At 45.0% G+C, this 20,581-nt stretch overlaps 1 protein-coding gene across 1 annotated transcript; it reads right to left on the bottom strand.

Annotated features, from left to right (window-relative positions):
• Positions 1–4,114: 4,114 nt before the first annotated feature.
• LOC100382798 (Serine/threonine-protein phosphatase) lies at positions 4,115–12,137 on the bottom strand. Its single transcript, NM_001175500.1, has 10 exons — positions 11,851–12,137; positions 11,523–11,669; positions 11,357–11,424; positions 10,332–10,389; positions 6,839–6,949; positions 6,705–6,755; positions 5,963–6,106; positions 5,785–5,880; positions 5,579–5,650; positions 4,115–4,494 (listed from the first exon to the last, which is right to left on the bottom strand). Exons 1-10 carry the CDS (start codon positions 11,929–11,931, stop codon positions 4,411–4,413), a joined length of 912 nt encoding a protein of 303 aa, NP_001168971.1. The 5' UTR covers positions 11,932–12,137; the 3' UTR covers positions 4,115–4,410.
• Positions 12,138–20,581: the final 8,444 nt, after the last annotated feature.

Below are 20,581 nucleotides of genomic sequence, written 5' to 3'. Positions count from 1 at the left end.
TGGTTTCGTCACGCCGATCCTACCAGGTGGCAGGTGTCGACTGCATTGTTCTAGTGTTATTTTCCTAGTGTACACTCACAGACTCGCTCCTCAATCGCACACCAACAGCTGCATTATCACTTTTACCTTTAATCATTGTGCCAAACAACAGGATTATTTTCCACTTAACACTGATACAGCTTAATACGTTGACTGAAATCTGATACGGCTTAGCGCAAATTTAATAATACAGCTGGCAGCTGGTTATAAGGATCTTGTAGCCTCATAAGGGCATGGACAAACCATTTAACATGGGGTATCTTGAGAGTTTTTTTAGGACTAATTGAAAAAAAATATAAGAGACCACTATTCGCTGAGAGTTCGTCTCTGCACAAGACCAGACATATTGTCTCTTAACTATATTTATGATCTAGTGTCTTAAGATTGTATCATGCAGTCTCTTAAGTGTATTTTGTAATTGAAAAAATGAACCACTATCTTAATGTTGTACATGTCCTAATGATATTTAGCCCACTTCTCCTTTCTATCCTCTAGCTCAGTATTTAGCCAACTTATAACCTTTTATTATAATTTTCTCTTAGAAGTAGAGTGAAGTCTGGTGAAGTATGAATCCGTTGCTGGTCAACGTAACGTACTTATCGTTGATTCATTCGATTCTCGCCAGTAAAGAAAAACATGCGTGCATTTAAGGGGTTTTTCAATCCATTATTAAACGACAGACCACTGGCGATGTATTTAATAAATGAAGTGGGGGCGAGTCACCCAGCGGCCAGCCTCCCCTACTTAGGAATGTTGGTTTCAACCTCAATCTATATAGATTAAAGGGAATTGAGGGAGTTTAAGGCAAAAATCTCTCTCAATTTATACTAATCTTCTTTAATCCATATGGAACTATAATAATAATAGCCGAAAAGCCATGCGAATTGGAAAAAAAAAGGGCGAGAACAGCAGACTGCCGAAAGATGCCCGCAGGCCCCAGAGGCTCCACTGCTTTTATAGCAGTCCATTGTTTGACCTGACCTGCCGACTGGCGCGTATGCGCAGCAGGGCGCCAGCACGGGAGCGCAGGCCCCGCATGAGCAGAGCAGCCCACGTCGAGCCGAGCAAGCACGCTGACACAACCACAGGGGCCTGTCAAAGCGCTGTTTAAACGAGCGAGCGCCGTCCAAACACAAAAGCAGATCCAGTAGTAGTAATAACGAACAAGAAGGATGGTGCAAGTGCAAACGCCATCGCTATCGGGCTGCCAACCTCCGGGGCGTATCGCGTCGCGTGCGGTCCAGGATTCGTTCGGGTGGGCGGGCGGGGCGGCGGGACGGTCGGACGGCTGAGGGAGTAGACCAGCTATGGAGGCAATGCCTTCTCCCAGTCTCCCCGATTCCCGAACCAAATCGACTTTCTCTCTCTCTCCCAGCAGTCAGGACATCCGAGACGCCCGCGGACCGAACACAATTCACACGCCGCACAATTCACACGCCGGGTCAATGGTTCGTCTCATCGCAAGAATACATGCCGCTAGTCGGTCTTCTCCTTCGCCGTCGTGCAAGTTTGTGTGCGGTGTGGCGTGAGTTTATGACGTCCTTTTATCCTATCAAAATAAAAAATAAAAAAAACAACTACCACAAAGTAGCGGCACAGCTGGGAGGCCTAGGGTCTGTTTGGTTGGGCTGTGGCTGTGAAAAAAGTTGCTGTGGGCTGTGAGCTGTGGAAAAAGCTGCTGTAGGCTGTAAGTTGTTAAAAAGCTAAAAACCGTTTGGTAGAAACCACTAAAAGTCGTTAAAAATCCTTCGATATATGTTTTCATAGTTCCATCCGAAAAGCCACTAAAAGCAGGTCCAGAGGTGCTTTCAGATTTGCACTACAAGAAAGTCGGCTTTTAGAAAAAGCTGCTTCCTGGATCCAGCCCTTTGGTTGGCTTTTGGCTTTTAGGGGGGCAAAAGTCAAAGCTAAAAGTTAAACCAAACACACCCCTAGAATGGGGCGGTGAGCAATAACAGCTTCTTTGCGCTAGACATCTCCCATAGATCAATCTCCAACCTAACTATTCTAATAGCATCAGCAATATTGAGTCTCCTTATTATAAAAAAACACAGACATTGTCATACTTCCATAAGGTCCAAACTCCCATAATGACGAGAGAAATGAGACCATCCCTGGCGATTCTAGAGAGCTGGGTGCTCAACTCTCTCCACCACTCCAGAAAGCACCAACATTAGATTGGGGAGGGGGACAAATGCTAAAGGTTCACTTGAAGAAGTAACTTGAATCAAAATTCTCGAGCAAAAACACATCCAATCAGCATATGGTTTAAAGTTTCTTGGTCCTGATCACATAATGGACATCTCTCTGGATGGTACATCTATCTTTTTTGCAGCCTATCAACTGTCTAAACCCTCTTGTGTGTGGTCAGCCACATAAAAAACTTAGTTTTTGGTGGAGCCTAAATTTTCCTTTATTCGATGGAAAGGCTCGATAGATCCAATAAAGAAACTCATATAAGTTTCCTTTGATGAAAACTTTTCATTGGCTGAACTGAAAAATGTTTGTCTTCAACTTAATGTCTTAGCTGAACCGAGTCAATTAAATCCCACGAGATGAAGTACTCACCGATAACTTTGACAGATAGAGCCCCTCAATATCAGAAATCCAACTCTGATTAGAAGGGGCGTCTATCATTGTTGCAATTGTGTCCCAACAGCCATAGTTGGACCAGAAAAGCATTTGTAGCACCATTACCAAGCTCAGTTTGCAAAACCATTAAGAAGAAATCTTTCACTTTCTTAGGTACATGGATAGATAGAGAGGTCCATGGGTGATTTGGTTCAGTTTTAGCCAGCCATAGCCGCTGCATTATAAGTGACCAAGCAAACTCTTTTATGCTGGAAATGCTTAGACCACCCAACTCAAGATGCCTACATACATTTCTCCATGCCACATGACAGTGTCCACCTTTTGCATCTCTTCGGTCTCTCTAAAGAAAACCTCGACGAATCTCAATAATAGCATTAAGAGCCCAAGCCGGAAGATTCACAGACATGGCTAAGTAAATGACTATCCCTATGGGAACATATTGGACATGCACTTTCTGACCAGCTTTAGTTAATAACTCGGTCTTCCATCAAAGAGTTGGTTTGCAATCTTATCAATGGTGGGTTGAACATGGTCTTTAGAGAGCTTTTAATTAGCAAGCGGTATGCCCATATAATGTCAAGGGAAAACATCCACCTCACAAGGCAACATATTTTGTAGCACAAATTCTTGGTCTCCACATCTAATAGGGTACATGTTGCTTTTCTGGACACTCGTATGTAATTCCGAAGCATCTCTAAGTAGCTGAAGGGTATCCAGAATAACACTGTCTAGATTTATCGAAAATAGCTCTACTCTAAAGTAAATTTAGTCGCTTTAAATCCATAAAATTTGGATTCACCAAAGCGCTGGATCTAGAGACCAGATGTACCATTGTCTTTTGATGGGGCTCCTCAAAAGATGCTTCACAACTTAAATTTGCTAGAAAAATTACCCATCATGGCATCGATCACGCACCCTATTCCCATACCAGTTCGTTCTTGTTCGTGTTCCTTTCTTCAGATGTTAAACAACCAAACATAAGATGTTAGACAATCTAACATAAGATGTTGCGTGTTCTCAGTCAGAGCTAGGCTTCGCTATGCGAACAACCAACATCGATCACAGACCCATTTAGGGCTTGTTCAGTTAGCTCTCAATCCATGTGGATTGAGTGAGATTGGGTGGGTTTAAAACCCAAGCAAGTCAAATTTCTTCACAATTTTTTCCAATCCCGTCCAATCCATAAGTAACAGGATTAACCGAACAAGGCGCCTTACACGGGAGGAAACAACTTTTCTATCAACGAATGTTATGGTGTTATCTACTTATCTTCTTGGACATTCATTATACATGTCCCTTAAGACCCGTATGTGGACATGTCACATGTTAGATGCGCCTCACATGGTAAAGAACTGCGAGTAACTCAGTAACAGTGTCCATCGTGCAGAATCAAGCTTAGTTTACAGAACATATACCTGATGACATCCAACGAAATGAATATATGCCAGGAGCTGCGTACAAGAAAGTATCCTGCCACGTGAATGAGCAATCTCAAATGAGATAAATGACATACCATGCGTGACTCATCTGCTGCATAACAAAAGCGCGGTACAAAATGGATAGCACGCGAACTAAATCGGCAACAAAACTTTGACAGTGTCACTGAACGAATACAGGAGCATGAGACTCCGGATGGTCTATTGTACATGTGGTTAAAAGAAAAAGAGAAATCAAATGCATAAGATTGCACTATGATCTGAACCTACAATAATAAACACATCTGACTGATCTTTAGCCCTTACAGATTTAAATGTTGACTTCTAAAATGTACAATTGAAGTCAGAGGAAATATGGGACTGCAGTCCTTGGGCCTCGCATCTGGTTGTTTTCCTCTGTCTCTGTGAAGAACTTGACATCTCTTTCCTGTTAACAGATTAAAACATATTGTAAATCAGCATCGGTCATATATCTCATGAAACACTTCTAGGCAACTTCAGAAAGCAGTTGGAATAAAAACTTGTTGGCCCCTTGCAATCATGGAAAAGGTGCAGGCCATGTTTGGCGAGCAACCGGAGATAACCACGCAAAAAGAATTAGAGGTCTCAAGTTACCGAAAAAACTGAATTTATTTCACTTTTCAAGGCAACTTCTACTGTTCTACACGTCAGCAAATACACAATAGGCATAATGTTGATTAACTACTAAATCTCCAATTCAAGAGGGCTGGAAGGGATTGAGGGGGTTTTGACTTGTCCTTGTAGGGGATTTAATCACCCTCAATCCCCTCGGTTTGGGGATTAACTGAACAAGCCCCAAGTATGGTTGATGCGCTTAAGACATCAATTCATTTATTTCCATGGACAGTCAAACTGAAACCCTCTCCCTGCATAACTGCATTCCTTGTTTCAGGTCCAACCTCTGCATCCCCCAATTCAAATTATAGGTCGTTTTGATTTTTTTTTGTACATAGTTGTCGCTTTGCTATGTATCTAGACATAGCAAAAGTCATGTACCTAGAACAGCCAAAATGACTTATAATTGGAACGGAAGTATATGGAAAATGTCCAACACAAACTTCATGTAATATGGCAAAAGAGAGCAGCTGGTGACTCCATTTAGCTGTACAGAGCATTAACTTGTGTAAAATCTAGACTAAGATAAATATCCAAAAATAGCCCGAAACACTGGTTGCATAATATATCTTTTGGTGGCACCATGGTTTTTAAAGCGGTATGGCGAGACAAAGCGTTGGACTGACGCCTGAACGCCTAGGCGAGGTAGGCGAGCAAGGCACCTAAGCGTTGGACCACCGCCTGGACGCCTAGGCGACGCCTTTAAAACAGTGGGTTGCACATCAGAAACATTTATCAGTACAAAAGTTGCTTGTACAAATGCACACTAAAACCTACTAAGGATTGAGATAAACTTATTGTATAAATTGACTCAAAAGTAACCACGTGTGTGAAATGCTTCAAGCACATCCTTGAAGACAAAAGAACTAACATACCATCTTCTCATCGAAGCTTAATATAGAAGCTACATTGCCACATCTGTAGCAATAATTGGGTGCAGACCACACCTGGAGAACAAAAGATACGTTAATATGGGCATCATAACAATTCAATATGGTCACACTGAAATACAAATGTATACTACTATAGTAGAATACTACACAATATCTGGGTGTCAATCTATATGTGAACGAGAACTCACAGTTACAAGGCCCTTCTCCTGGAACATGTACTTTAAGCCTTCCTGGACCAGCTGGTGAGCCCGGCAAACTAGCTCGATACCATTAACAAAGTTGAACTGCATAGCAAAAGGTGACATTCACAAGTAGCAAATAAAAACAATCAAGGATAATAAATGAAATTATAGATTGTATACTCACCTCTGCTGTTACTCGCGATCCAAACAGCCAACCTGCTCCACGGGGACTAACAGCCCATGTCTCTATCTCCTCAGGGTCACTCCACATAAGATCGCAGAAAGGGCCTTCATGGGGAATTTCACAATTGCGATCAATCGTTCGTATCTGGTGAAAAGATAATCAAAGCTTCAATCTCATTGAAACATTAAGTCAAAATAAGAATCATCCACATAATCATGCACTCACTATTCTTCACGAAATGAGTCAGAAATGCTAAGGACCAAATCAATCCCAGAATCATGTGCCTAATATTCTTCATATAATGAGTCAGCAATGCTAGTTCATTGATGATAAGCATTCTTACTACCAAAGGAAATTCTATCAGAAACATGACCAAAAAGCACAGTTAGCACAAGCAGCTGAAAATACGAACAGAAAAATAAAAAAACACAGAAAATAACATAATAAATAGCCCTTCTGCTGTTTATTATTTATAAGTTCCAAATTTCCAACATATATCCACTGAAGCATTTTATTTATATCACTGATAAAAATTGAAGTTTTCAAATAGCTGTTCTTAAGGTTATGCATATCCTTTATATTCCAGGTGAAAAATATTTCTAGTTTTGTATTCACCTAGTTACGGCAAACCTACAAGACACAAACTCAATATCCCATAAAATGGAAGGGTCATACTTAAGGGATCATAAACAAATGTGGTCATTGATGGTTATAAGAAATATACAGAAGAGAAGTCGCAGACCTGGTCAATAGTGCGTACATCAGGAGAAAGACCACCATGAACACAGAGGACCTGAATTCGTCATATAATTTAAGTATGATTTGCCAAAATAACATGACATAAGAACATGTAATTTTTTCCATAAAGGAACTTACTTGGCCATTAATGATTGCTGATAGCGTAAGGTAATCAAAAACATCAGTGCAGTACCTCCATGCATTGGCGTTGCCATACTTTCTCTGACACTCATCATAGAAACCATACACCTAAAGATAAGTCACAGTATTGTTAGCATGCCTGCATGATAAGCTAAACCATGTCAAGTGTTTTCAGCCATTTGTGGTACAGTATAGATACAAGCATGCAATTAGGGATGAAAACGGATACTTATTCGGATATCAATTTTTTGGTCTTTTTTATTGCGAATGAATAGGATATAGAATCTGCTATGCAAATTCATATTCTTGTTTTTAGCATTGAGCTTATAAAGATTCATAAAAGGTAAACCTCAAACTTATCATATATCTTCTCAAATGATAAATATAGAATTCGGATCCGGATACTTTTTCCCCTTTTTTGTTGTAGGCATAGTTGTCAAGGCGTCGCCTTAGCGTCGCCTAAGCGCTAAGGCGAGGCGCAGGCTCAAGGCGTCCAGGTCGCCTTAATATTTAGCCTAAGGTGTCGCCTTAGTGTTTTAGGGCGTCGCCCTAGAACCTTATATGAAGGTAAGGCGTCGCCATACAGACACCTTAGGGTTTGTAGCCTTTTTCACTCCCCAATCACTATTGTTCCTCTGCGCTATTCACATACCAGAGAAAGGATGGCTTCAGTCCAGGGTTCCAGGCGACCTCGGCGCCGGCTCTCAGCTGAGTTCACCGGCGGCCGCCCCCTTCCCCTGCTTCCTGGTGAGGCTCCTATATATTATTGTTTGAGGCTCCTATATTTGAGACTATATTCCTATATATTATGTTTTGTTGCCTATTTTTTATATATTAGTAAGGTGTCGCCTCGCCTTAATAGGTGAAAAGGGGGGCCGCACGCCTAACACGTCTTGCACGTACAATGGGCTTCTTAAATTCCTTCAAGTTTCCTATGTCTTCTAGCATAAGATCTAAGCAATGTGCAGCGCATGGGCTCCAAAAAAGTGAAGGAAACCTCTCCATAAGTATCCTACCTGCTGCCTTGTAGTTAGCCCCATTATCAGTGATAACCTGAACCACTTTTTCTTTCCCAATCTCTTCAATTTTCTTCCCTAATAAATCAGCTAGCATAAATGCATCGTGAACTTCACTTGATGCATCCACAGACTCTAAGAAGTATGTCCCCTCTGGACTATTCACAAGGAAGTTGATCAAATGTCTGCCCCTCCTATCAGACCATCCATCTGACATAAGCGTGCAACCATAATGCTTCCATGCCCTCTCGTGTTCCTCCCTCATAGTACTTGTCAATTTCACAGCATCCTTAAGCAATGGCTGCCCAAGTTGATATGGAGATGGAGGCTTATAGCCTGAACCAAACTGGGCAGTTGCCTCAACTGCAACCTGAAATTGTCTTGCTGCTGCTGCATTAAATGGCACACCGCATTCATAAAACCACAAAGCCCATTGCATATCAACATAATTCTTCTCCTCTTTGGACTTCATCTTGGATGCAATTGTGGGTTGAGAACACCCTTTACGCCTTTCATCAACTACATCTTCAGGTGATTTCCGAAGCATCTCCACAATTGACTTTTGCTTGCTTGCTTGATTTGCCTTGGTCTTGATTGATGTTGTATCCTTGTACAGATAGGTTGCACGCCTGTGTTTGGCTGCAGTCCCTGAACTTGGTTGTACCTTAGAGCCTTGGGATTCTATAGGTTCATCTTGTTGAACTTGAACAGATTCAGCTGCTGCATCCACCACCATTACATCCTCTTCCTCCTCTTGCTGCTCATTATCATCTAGGAAAATAGCTCTTTTCCTTCTTTTGGATTCCAAGTAATCCCTCATCTCCTTTCTAATTGCAGTAGTGGTCTTTGAACACATCTTTGTATCTCCATAGCCACCTGCTAGATGCTGCTTTAGCCTTTTTATCCCTCCAGAAACTATGGTGTCACAAAGGGTGCATGTCACTTGATCTCTATTTGCCAAATTTGCCCAATAACCATACTTCCAACCTGGATCATTTGAGCTAGCCTTCCTTGCTTTGTCTGTCTTTGGATCATAGTTGGCATTGTTCACTGAAGCTGGGCTAGCCATTGATTGATGAGGGTGGCAGTGTGTTGTTGCAGACTTGCAGTGGTGCACTCTTGCTGGCTTGCTGCATACAAAATAGGACTATAGGAGATGAGGAAGAGCAGAGGAAGAGCAGAGGAAGAGCAGAGGAATAGCAGAGGAATACAGAGGGAGAGCAGGCGAGCAGCAGCACTCAACAGAGGAGAGGCGGCGCTAGATGGAGCAGGCGCCAGGCGGCGCTGCGCACTGGAGCAGGCGGCGCGGCGGCACTGGAGGCTGGAGCAGAGGCCGCGCGGCGCACTGGAGCAGAGGCGGCGCGGCAAACTGGAGCAGAGGCGGCGCGACGCACTGGAGGAGCAGCGGCGCTAGATGGAGGAGCGGCGGCGCGGCGCACTGGAGCAGACAGCAGAGGCGGCGCTCAGGATGGAAGAGAAGAGAGGCGGCTGCTGCAAACCCTAAAACTGTAACGCGCGGGAAGCAGCGGCCAGCGGCCCTCAAAAACTCCCGCGTCCGCGGCGTTCGTGGCGGAACTGGACGCCATGGCGACGCCTAGGCGCTCCGTGGCGACGCCATACGCAGTCATGGCGCGGCGAGACCGACGCCTAGCAACTAGAGGCGCCCGGACGCCTAGGCGTCGCCTAGGCGACGCCTAGGCGACGCCATAAGAACCTTGCGCTCGCCTTACCTCGCCTTACCGCCTTAACAACTATGGTTGTAGGGAGCAAATAGTGCATAAAACAATTCATACAAAATTTTGTTCTTATTTTTAATAATGTGCTTGATAACATAAGAAAAGAACAACATCAAATTTCATACATATCTATTTTAAAATAATAAATGTATCCTAACAATTCGGATACCCACTTTCATCCCTACACGATGTAAATTGAGAGCTAAAAGATATAGCCATATGAAGTCATAACAAGAGGAAGAACACAAAAAAATAGCCATGTTGACAGGTAACTTAACAGGCACTGGCTAAAGAAAACCTAAGCATGACACGCAGGCCAATTACAAAATAATGTTATCTTGAGAAGCATGACTTCAATAATCATATATGTGTAACTTGCATTCCTAGATTCACATTTCTGATGTGCATCACAAAGCCAAGATTATATCACATATACAGTATCAGTAAGAGCACTGTTTTTCCTGGAATAAAATCAACAGGTACTGATTTTGTTTCATTCTACCAAAAATTAAATATTACTTCCCACAGATGGCCAAAAGTGCTTTAAGAGGGCACAGTGGAGGGTAACCAGATGAGTACAACACCTTTTGAGCTCACAAGTAAAGAGCAGAACACAATAATCATGGCAACATATATTGGACTCAGCCACTCAGGGATTTAGTTGCAACCGAACTGGCATAAATAAATAAAATCTATGAACTGTATAGAAATATCAGTTTTTCACATACAAGAACATACCTGTGTCAACTGCCTACTTTCATGATTTCCACGCAGAAGGGTGATGTGTGCAGGATACCTAACAGCAATCAAAACATTCAGCAGCAAGATTTAGCCATAGATGGTGACAGTTCTCGGATAAATTCTAGATGGGAACTGAAGTAATGATGAGAATTATGAGAATCAAAGCTATCTCATTCATTGGGAAAATGTATGAGAATGGATGTTTCTATCCACGCTTGCAGTTCATGCTGCCTAAAGATGGACGAAATGTCTGTTTCTAAGTTCAAACACAGTAAACCCATTCAGCTATCACATATGTTGGGTGCACAGTGGCAACCATGGTTAAACCTATTCGGATCAACTCCAGGATATCATCAGCATTTCTCAGAAATCAAAACAGCATAATTTTAACTGCATGATAAGCTAAGAGATAATTTGATACGTAGAGCAATGAGCAACCAATAATTCAGGAAAGATAATGTGAAAAGGTGAGTCAACAAGACACGAAAGAATATGACTAGTCAATTGGCAATCAATCAATACAAGTGTTATGGTCGCTAGATCGGTGAGGGATTGGAGAGGGGTATCGATGGACAGGAACGTCGGTCAGGGGCTTCTGCCCACGGCCGAGCAAGGAGGGTTTCTCCCTTCTAATTCTTCCTACTTTATTTCTCATCCCTTGATTACATAAATAGGCCAGCTGGCCGCCCCTATCTAGCTAGAGATTCTTATCTTCTTAAAACTCTCCTAAAAACTCTCAACAACTACTAACTGATAACCTTCCTTATCTAATCCCCCTTGGAGGGCCCATGACTGCTGCTGTCGCAGCCCCTCCGTGGGCCTCCTTAGGCCCTGACAACAAGCCATTAGACTAATTCTATTTACATAAGCTATAATGGTTAATTATGTAGCTGCAGCCATTCATCTTTCATAAAACAACAAGGTTGTGTTATACTAAAAAAAATATTATGCATCAAACCCTGAGTACATTGCAGCAATCAAGTAAACAGCTGAGTATGCCAAACGAGAAATGGACTACATACCTCGCTTTTAGTAGCAATAGGATGGTGAAAACCTCTAGACTATTGAAGCCACGGTCCACAAAATCACCCTGCGAATGAACCATAGTTGATTGAGAAAAATGTAGTCATGTCAAACCTTCCAACAACCACGGCTTCCATGAAAAAGCGACAAAGGAAAAGGCCGCACCATGAAAATATAGTTCGTCTCTGGGACGTGGCCACCCGTCGCGAAGAGCTTCATTAGGTCATGGAACTGCCCATGGATATCACCGCAAACCGTCACGGGGCTGTTCACTGGTTGCACGTTCGACTCTTCGATGAGGATCTCCTTCACCTGGAAAACCAGTAAAGCAGACCGTGGTTACACAGAGACACCACCATCTAACTCCGCCCACCAAGAACCCTAGCACGACAGCCGCGCAAGCTGTGCGCTCGCATGCCGCCGCCCTAGTGTGCAACGACGTAACAAAAACCCTAAGGGGCGGAACGAGCGAGTGAAGGGGTGGGGAGCTCACATATTCGCAGAGGGACTGAAGCTCGTGCTCGGCGAGGTGCTGACCCTCCTTGACCTTGGAGATCCACAGATCCAAATCCATGGCGAGGCGGTGGCCAACCGGGTGTGTGGGATTTGGGGCGGAGGGATCGGGGAGCTCGGTGGAGCCGTGGAGGGAGGAGGAAACCCTCTCCTTGCTATTGGCGGCTCCTCGACCGCGGGGGAGACGGGCGGCGAGAGGGGAACGAACGAAGAGCTGGAGACGGGACAGAAGAGGATGCGAGGTTGTGATTTGCGCCTGGATTTTTGGGCGGCTGGCTGGAGTCGATGAGCGCCTTGGCTGGCTCACAGCCTCGTGTGGAATTTTGTTTTGGGAAAAAGTTCCCTTCACCTGACATTTTTACTTTTAGAAAGCATATTTGATGATTTATCTTATTCAATTTTAGTACAAATATTGAAATAAACAAATTATTATTAAAATATCTCTGGTAGTAAAATAAATAAGTTATAAAAAATAACATTTATGTAAAAGTTTTAAATAAGTAGAACTGTCAAACAATATCTAAAAGTTAAAAACATCATATATTTTAGATGGAGCAAGTATTAACACTACTACTAGTCGTTCACAGCCACGCTTGCCCCTGTCCAGATGTGCCCCCGCCCCCACTCGCTATTCCCCCGCGCCCGCCGCATCCGTCGTCGCCTCTGTGCTCCTTGGCCTCAGCGCCGCACGCCCGCACCCAACCCCCATCATCGGTGTCGTCGTCTCTGCCCCCTCCTCACGATGTGAATCTATGTGTCACCCCTTCCCTCCCTCATCGAGACCTCTCCACCCCTTCCCTCTCCTATCACCACCCATCCCTCAGCCACCTCAGCGAGGAGCATTTAGAGTGTCGCCCACGAAGGGACAAGGCTAGCGTCGGCTCCCCGTCTCCCTCCCTTCCTCCAGATCTCGGCGTGAGGAAGAAGACTTGAGGTTCGGAGGAGTAAACTCTACCCATCGTCTCGCGCTAGTTGATCGGTGCGCGGGCGAGATTTGGGCAGAGATGTAGGGCATGGCACCGTCCATGGCGAGCTCCGAACTCAACTACCCTGACAGCTTCTACGCCGCGATCTACGCTGGGTCGGGAGACACCGCCCCTGATGGTAGAGGTACTCACCAACCCCTATTGCCGCCATCTCCTCCACATGTTTCCCCTCTGATGAAACCCTTGCTAGCCATGGCGTTGCGAGTCGTCCTCGCCGTCGTCCATCGCCCTGTCGCGTCGTCCGTGGCCGCAAGCCCCGCGACCTTCTGTGACCCCTCCTCTCCTCACTCTCCAACCTCGGTGTCGGTTACTTTATCACCACCGCGCGCTCGGCTTCCTTATCATGCCTGCCTGTCTCCCACTAGCTTTCTACCTCTACTTTGGTTGTCATAGCGACAGGGACTATTGTGCTGGGGAAGTGAAAGGGAAATAGGGATTAACCTTTTCCTATAAATAATTTTGGTGGTTGAATGCCCAACACAAATAATTGGACTAACTAGTTTGCTCTAGAATACATGTTCTATAGGTGCATAAAGGTTCAACACAAACCAATAAAAGATTGAAGAAAGGGTTCAAAAACAAAGGAGCAAAGAAACCAAGAGTGCCCTGGTCTGGCGCACCGGACTGTCCGGTGCACCAGGACCGTACAGCGTCCAACTCCCCACTCTCGGGTTTCTCAAGGCGCGCTCCGCTATAATTCACCGGACTATCCAGTGTGCCACCGGACTGTCCGGTGCACCAACGGAGCAACAACTAATTCGCGCAATGGTCGCCTGCAAAAGCTGAAGATTCAGATGAACAGCGCGCAATAGTGCGCGCCAGAGCAGAGCCGCCCGTCAGAGGCGCACCAGACACTGCACAGTGCATGTCTGGTGCGACACTGGACTGTCCAGTGCCACTAGAGGACAAAGCCTCCAACGGTCAGAAGCTCTTGAACCCTAACGGTTGGGTGACATGCGCACCAGACAGTGTCTGGTGCGCCCATCGATAGCAGCCATCCCCAACAGCTATATGGTGGTTGAGGGCTATAAATATCCCCCAACCACCACCACTTAAAGCATCCAAGATTTCTGAGCATCACATTCAATACAAGGGCTCTAGCATTCACCTCTAGTCACAATTCAAAAGATCAAAGCCTCTCCAAGTCCCAAATTCAACTCAAGGACTTAGTGACTTGTGAGAGAGAGATTTTGTGTTCTTTTGAGCTCTTGCCTCTTGGATTGCCTTCTTCCTTTCTCATTTATTTTCTCGAGTGATTTGTAATCGAAGCAAGAGACACCTAAGTGTGTGGTGGTCCTTGCGGGGTCTAAGTGACCCGGGAGATTAAGGAAAAGGCTCACTGGGTCTAAGTGACCGTTTGAGAGAGGGAAAGGGTTGAAAGAGACCCGGTCTTTGTGACCACCTCAACGGGGACTAGGTTCTTTAGAACCGAACCTCGGTAAAACAAATCATTGTGTTCATCCGCTTTATTTCTTGGATGATTTGTTTTCCCTCTCTTTCGGACTCGAATTCATTTCTAACGCTAACCCCGACTTGTAGTATGTGCTTAAGTTTATAATTTTCAGATTCCGCCTATTCACCCCCTCCTCCCTCTAGGCGACTTTCAATTGGTATCAGAACCCGGTACTTCATTAGAGTCTAACAACTCGAAGTGATGTCGGGAGCATCCGCCAAGAGGGATATGGAAACCGGCGAGAAGGCCATAAGCCACAGGAAGGCTCTATCAAGGGAGTCTGGCGCCAAAGGCAAGGCTGAATCCCCTCCCCGCGTCAAGTCGCTTCGGAGTAGCGACAAGAAGAAGAAGATGAAGAAAGTGGTCTACTACGAGACCGATTCTTCGTCGCCCTCCACATCCGGCTCCGACGCGGCGTCCGTCACTTCTAAGCGCCATGAGCGCAAGAAGTATAGTAAGATGCCACTTCATTATCCCCATATTTCTAAGCGTGCTCCTTTACTTTCGGTTCCATTAGGCAAACCACCATATTTTGATGGTGAGGATTATTGTATGTCGAGTGATAAAATGAGGCATCGCCTAACCTCACTCCACGCAAGCATATGGGACATTGTTGAGTTTGGAGCGCAGGTACCTACCATGGGGGACGAGGGCTACGACTCGGACGAGGTCGCCCAAATACGACACTTTAACTCTCAAGCCACTACTATACTCCTTGCCTCTCTATGTCAAGAGGAGTATAATAAAGTGCAAGGGTTAAAAAGCGCTAAGAAGATTTGGGACGTCCTAAAACCGCGCACGAAGGAGATGAGGTGACCAAGATCACCAAGCGGTAGACGATCGAGGGGGAGCTCGGTCGATTCGTCCTCAACCAAGGAGAGGAGCCACAAGCGATGTACAACCGGCTCAAGACCTTGGTCAATCAAGTGCGCAACCTCGGGAGCACAAAATGGGATGACCATGAAATGGTCAAGGTTATTCTAAGATCCCTTGTTTTTCGTAACCCTACTCAAGTTCAATTGATTCGTGGGGAGCCTAGATACAAGTTAATGTCTCCCGAGGAAGTGATAGAGAAGTTTGTGAGCTTTGAACTAATGATCAAAGGCTCCAAACAAATCGTCGACTTGGAGCAAGGCGGCACCTCCACACCCGAGGTGCAACCCATCACATTCAAAGTGACGGAAGAGAAGAAAGAAGAGTCTACATCAAGTAGGCTCCCTCTCCTCCTTGTTGTGACCTGGTAAAACATAGATCCTAGATCGTTGTTGCATTTCCCTAGAGAGGCTTCCACCTCCAATAGACACCGTCGAATTGAAGCGAGGAGGCGGGCACGAGCTTGTAGAACACAGGCTCCATGCTCGACTCTACCTGCTCATGTTGTTCCTCTAAAGGACTCCTACATTGCTCGCTTGAAAGGTGCCCACTAGGCGCTACAGTCTCCACATGCACATGTCTTACCTCTGTTGTGTTCTGCTGATCCATTGTTGTTTTGTGTTCCTTCAGACAACAATCCATTCCTTTCTTATTATGGTGGCCCAACGCATGAATGCCCTTTTTGCGGCGCCTTCTTTTGGTTCCAGGAGCGTGTCAAGAGTGCTTCTGCTGTTACTCAGCGGAGGATTGTCTACAACCTTTGTTGTAAGAGTGGGCGGATCAGGTTGGAACCTTACAAAAAAACACCTGAGCCTCTACGAACTCTTCTGAGGTTTGATGGCGACGCTCGCTCAAAACGGTTTTTGCGCCAGATACGATATTACAACTCGCTTTTCGCTTTCACCTCCTTGGGTGCTTCCGTCGACAAGGCTATAAACAACGGTACTGCACCGTATGTTTTTCGAATTAACGGTGTGGTTCATCATCGAATTGGAACGTTACTACCTCGTCCAGGTTCACATCCCAAGTTTGCTCAGCTTTACATACATGATCCTGATGCTGAGCTACAAAGTAGGCTCCACGTTTTTGAGAGCGATGATGCCGGTGCTGCTTGCCCAGACTCCGCTATTACACAGTCCTTGATGGAGATGCTTGATGCGCATAACGAGCTTGTAAAGGCCTTTCGTTGTGCTCGTGAACGCATAGAACAAACACACAATAGCGAGATAACGTTACGTTTATTGGGTTGCAATACTAGACACGATGTCCAATATAATTTGCCTTCGAGCGGTGAGATAGCTGCCATAATTGTTGGTGATTACTCATCTGCTCAGTACACGTACGATGTCCTTGTTCATGCTAAGAACCATGGTCTCAAACGTGTTTCGCATTTGCATCCGTGCTATATGGCTCTGCAGTACCCACTCCTTTTTCCCTATGGTGAACATGGATTCCATCTTGGCATTAGGTATGCGGATGATGACGTTAACAAACGAACAAAACGTAGATACACAACGATGCTTGAGTTTGTTAGATACCACACACACTATAGGTTGCATGATGCAAACCCATACACTTGCTATGGTAGGCTCAGCGATCAGATTGGTGTCGATGCGTATTCCACTGTCGAAGCCTCTAGATTGCAGTTTATAGCTAACCACCAGAAAGATTTGCGATGCGAAACAGTGCAGGGTGTGTCTGATGCCATTGATAAGGGTTTCGTTAGTGCTGATTCCGTTGGAAGCAGGATGGTTGTTCCTTCGTCGTTTACTGGTGGTAGAAGGTATCATGTGATGAACTACCAAGATGCTATGGCAATATGTAGAGTCTTTGGCCCTCCTGACTTGTTTGTGACCTTCACGTGCAACACTAAGTGGAAAGAAATAGCGGATGCCATTCGTTTCGAAACCGGACAGCAGCCATGCGATCGCTCCGATGTGATTGTTCGTGTATTCCACATGAAAGTCGATGAGTTCATAGCTGATATCAGGGAGGGAAAGACGTTTGGCCCTATACTTGCAGGTATGCTGGCGTTTGTGGCCCTTTAGGTGTTCTTCCCTCAACCTATCACTTTCCATCTAAAAACCTCGTGTTTACCAAACATTTCTGCAGCGCTATATACTGTGGAGTTCCAGAAACGTGGCCTACCCCACATCCATTGCCTTGTTTGGCTGGCAAATCGCTCCTTTGACTTTGATGCCTCCACTATTGATGGATTTATCTGTGCTGAGGTACCTGATTTCAGGACTGACCCATTGGGATATGCATTGGTTGATGAATTCATGATGCACGGCCCATGCGGTCAACACAACAAAAGATGCCCTTGTATGAAGAATGACAAATGCTCTAAAAACTACCCTAAGTCCTTCCAGGCTGAGACTATCGTTGACGATTTTGGATTCGTGATATATAAGAGACGCGATGATGATAGATATATTGTTAAAAATGGGGTTAAGCTAGATAACAGGAGCGTTGTTCCTTATAACATGGTGTTGCTCAAAAAATACTGTGCACATATCAGCGTTGAGTGGTGTAACAAATCAAACATGATTAAATACTTGTTTAAGTACGTTACTAAAGGAAGTGATCGAGCGAAGGTATATTTTGAGGTGACGGCAAAGACAGCCAACGCGTCACCTGAACCTCAGGTAGCTCCTCGCAATGAAATTCAAGAGTATATCGATGCAAGATACCTATCCATATGTGAAGCCATCTGGCGTATTTTGGAGTTCGACATTCATTTTAGAATACCTGCGGTTGAACGTCTTGTTGTCCATTTGCCCAACAATAACTATGTTCGGTATGAACCGGGTACTACCTTAGCGTCTCTCCTAGAGTCCCCCGCAGCAAAAAGTTCCATGCTAACTGAGTGGTTTAACACCAATGCAAGACATCCTGGATACCGACACCTAACATACTGTGATTTCCCTACTGAGTGGTCTTGGCACTCTTCGGATCGACTGTGGCGGAAAAGAACCCCTTGTCACAAAATTGGACGGATGTACTACGTTCATCCAACGGCCGGTGAACTGTACTACTTGCGCATGCTATTGATGATAGTTAAAGGTGCAACGAGTTACGCTGATCTAAGGACATTTAGTGGCACGGTCTATGGTACCTTTCGCGAGGCATGTGAGGCGAGGGGCCTTCTTGAGAGCGATAACGAATGGAGCCTTCTCTTTGACGAGGCCATCGTCTCTGCCTCATCACACCAGCTGCGCCAACTCTTTGTAACAGTTGCCCTCCATTGCTCGGTTGGCAATGTCCGTGCTTTATTTGATAAGTACTGGCTATATTTCACGGATGACATTCATCGCTCACTCACCCGCGCACTGGCCAATCCGCGCTACGTTGTGCCACCGGAACAACTTATGCCGCTGCTGATAAAGAAGCTAACACAACTGTTTTCTAACAGCGGAGGGAATATTGAAGACTTCAACTTGCCCAAACTGTCTGCACGAAATGATCCCATATACGAAAATAGGCTGCTTAACGATGAACTCGACGTTGAACCGTTGGTGTTGTCCATGCAAGCCCAATCTCTTCTGTCCCAGCTAAATACCGATCAACGACATGTCTATGATACCATTATCGGTAGAGTTCTATCTTCCTTACCCGGATTTTTCTTTGTCTCTGGCCATGGCGGCACAGGGAAAACCTTCCTATGGAATACTCTAATTGCAAACATTAGATCAAAAGGAAAGATAGTACTTGCTGTTGCTTCATCAGGTGTTGCTTCTTTGCTAATGCCTAAAGGACGAACCGCACATTCACGTTTCAAGATACCTTTCGACATGAACGAAACAGCCATGTGTACTATTAGGCGAGGGACCATGCTTGCTGAACTCATACAGGTATCCTCATTGATTGTATGGGACGAAGCGCCGATGACGCATCGACATTGCTTTGAGGCCTTAGACAGAACCATGCGCGATATCCTCTCGGAGGACGAACCTGCGAACGCAATTATCCCGTTTGGTGGCAAAGTCGTTGTTTTGGGCGGCGATTTTCGTCAGATTCTACCAGTTGTTCGTAAGGGATCACGATCTGCAGTTGTTAATGCTTGCATTACCAACTCTAGGCTTTGGCGCCATGTCAGCTTCTTGAGCCTACATACGAACATGCGTCTTACCAACCCATGCCTACCATCGGAAAAGCGTGCTGCTCTTGCTGAATTTAGCAAATGGGTTCTGTCCATCGGAGATGGTACTGTTCCTGTTGAGAAGATGGACGGCGAGGCCGAGCCTTCGTGGATCACGATCCCTCCCGATCTATTGATTCATGATGACGGTGACAAGATCCTAGCACTTATAACTGAAGTGTACCCAAATTTTATTGCAAATCACAGAAACTATGATTACCTAGCTGTGCGGGCTATCATTTGTCCTAATAATTCAACTGTTGATGACATCAACGAGCGTATTGTTTCGATGGTACCTGGCAATGGCGTCGAGTGCATTAGCTGTGACACAATTTCAAAATCAGCAGAACACATTCCAGATTTTGATGTGCTTTACTTACCCAACCGAATTCCTCAATTCCATAAATGCACCCAATTTTCCTTGCCACAAACTTGTGCTTAAAGAGGGTGCGATGGTGATGCTGCTTCGCAATCTGAACCAAACTATGGGCCTCTGTAATGGGACAAGGCTGCTTATTTCCGAGCTAGGTCAGCGTGTTCTGCGATGCATAATACTCACAGGATCCAGGATTGGCGATGAGGTATTCATTCCACGAATTGCGCTGAACACAACGAACGTAAAATGGCCTTTCACTTTGCAGAGGACCCAGTTCCCATTACGCATCTGCTATGCCATGACAATAAATAAAAGCCAAGGACAGACGCTTTCCACTGTTGGCCTGTACCTAAAGAAACCAGTATTTACACATGGCCAGCTCTATGTTGCTGTTTCGCGTGCGACATCCAGGGAGGGGCTTAGAATTGTGATCGAAAATGATGATGGTTCCTGTGGCTCCTGTACTCGAAATGTTGTTTACCACGAGGTCTTAGATGCTGCGCTAGCAGCATCTTCGTAGCGCAGCTCACCTATTACAGATCTCATTTGTGTACAAATGTGCATATTGTAGATACATTTATGTACCATACTGTTGCCCCTTCCATTTTTTTTGTTTTTGAAATTTTCTATGCGTGCACCACTCATCGATGGTACCTCTTTTGTACTAAGGTGTTTATTCTGACATTCAGCGTGCTTACTTCATCTCTTACTGTCAACACATACTCATTAGACAAATGTTCTTGTTCCTCTTTTGCCTTTACTTTACAGATGGCAGAGGTTCTGATTGGTAGCCTTATGATTGGGAATTGCAGTGACAGGTTGTGTGTCCGTGTCTCCCGTATGTGGGAATTTTATGATCCTCAGGATGAGTCGAAGCTCCTC

The sequence above is a fragment of the Zea mays genome, chromosome 8 (genome assembly GCF_902167145.1).
Source record: "Zea mays cultivar B73 chromosome 8, Zm-B73-REFERENCE-NAM-5.0, whole genome shotgun sequence".
Taxonomy (NCBI): Eukaryota; Viridiplantae; Streptophyta; class Magnoliopsida; order Poales; family Poaceae; genus Zea; species Zea mays.
Note: the sequence above shows the minus strand (reverse complement) of the source record. Positions and strands in the feature narration are given on the sequence as shown.

Bases quoted from the DNA above. Each gene is read 5' to 3' on its own strand.
- LOC100382798 (NM_001175500.1), bottom strand. From the start codon at position 11,931: ATGGATTTGGATCTGTGGATCTCCAAGGTCAAGGAGGGTCAGCACCTC. The intron at 11,670-11,850 runs GTGAGCTCCCCA...CTGGTTTTCCAG, and splicing joins TTCAGTCCCTCTGCGAATAT to GTGAAGGAGATCCTCATCGA. The intron at 10,390-11,356 runs GTATGTAGTCCA...GATTGCTGTTAG, and splicing joins CTATTGCTACTAAAAGCGAG to GTATCCTGCACACATCACCC.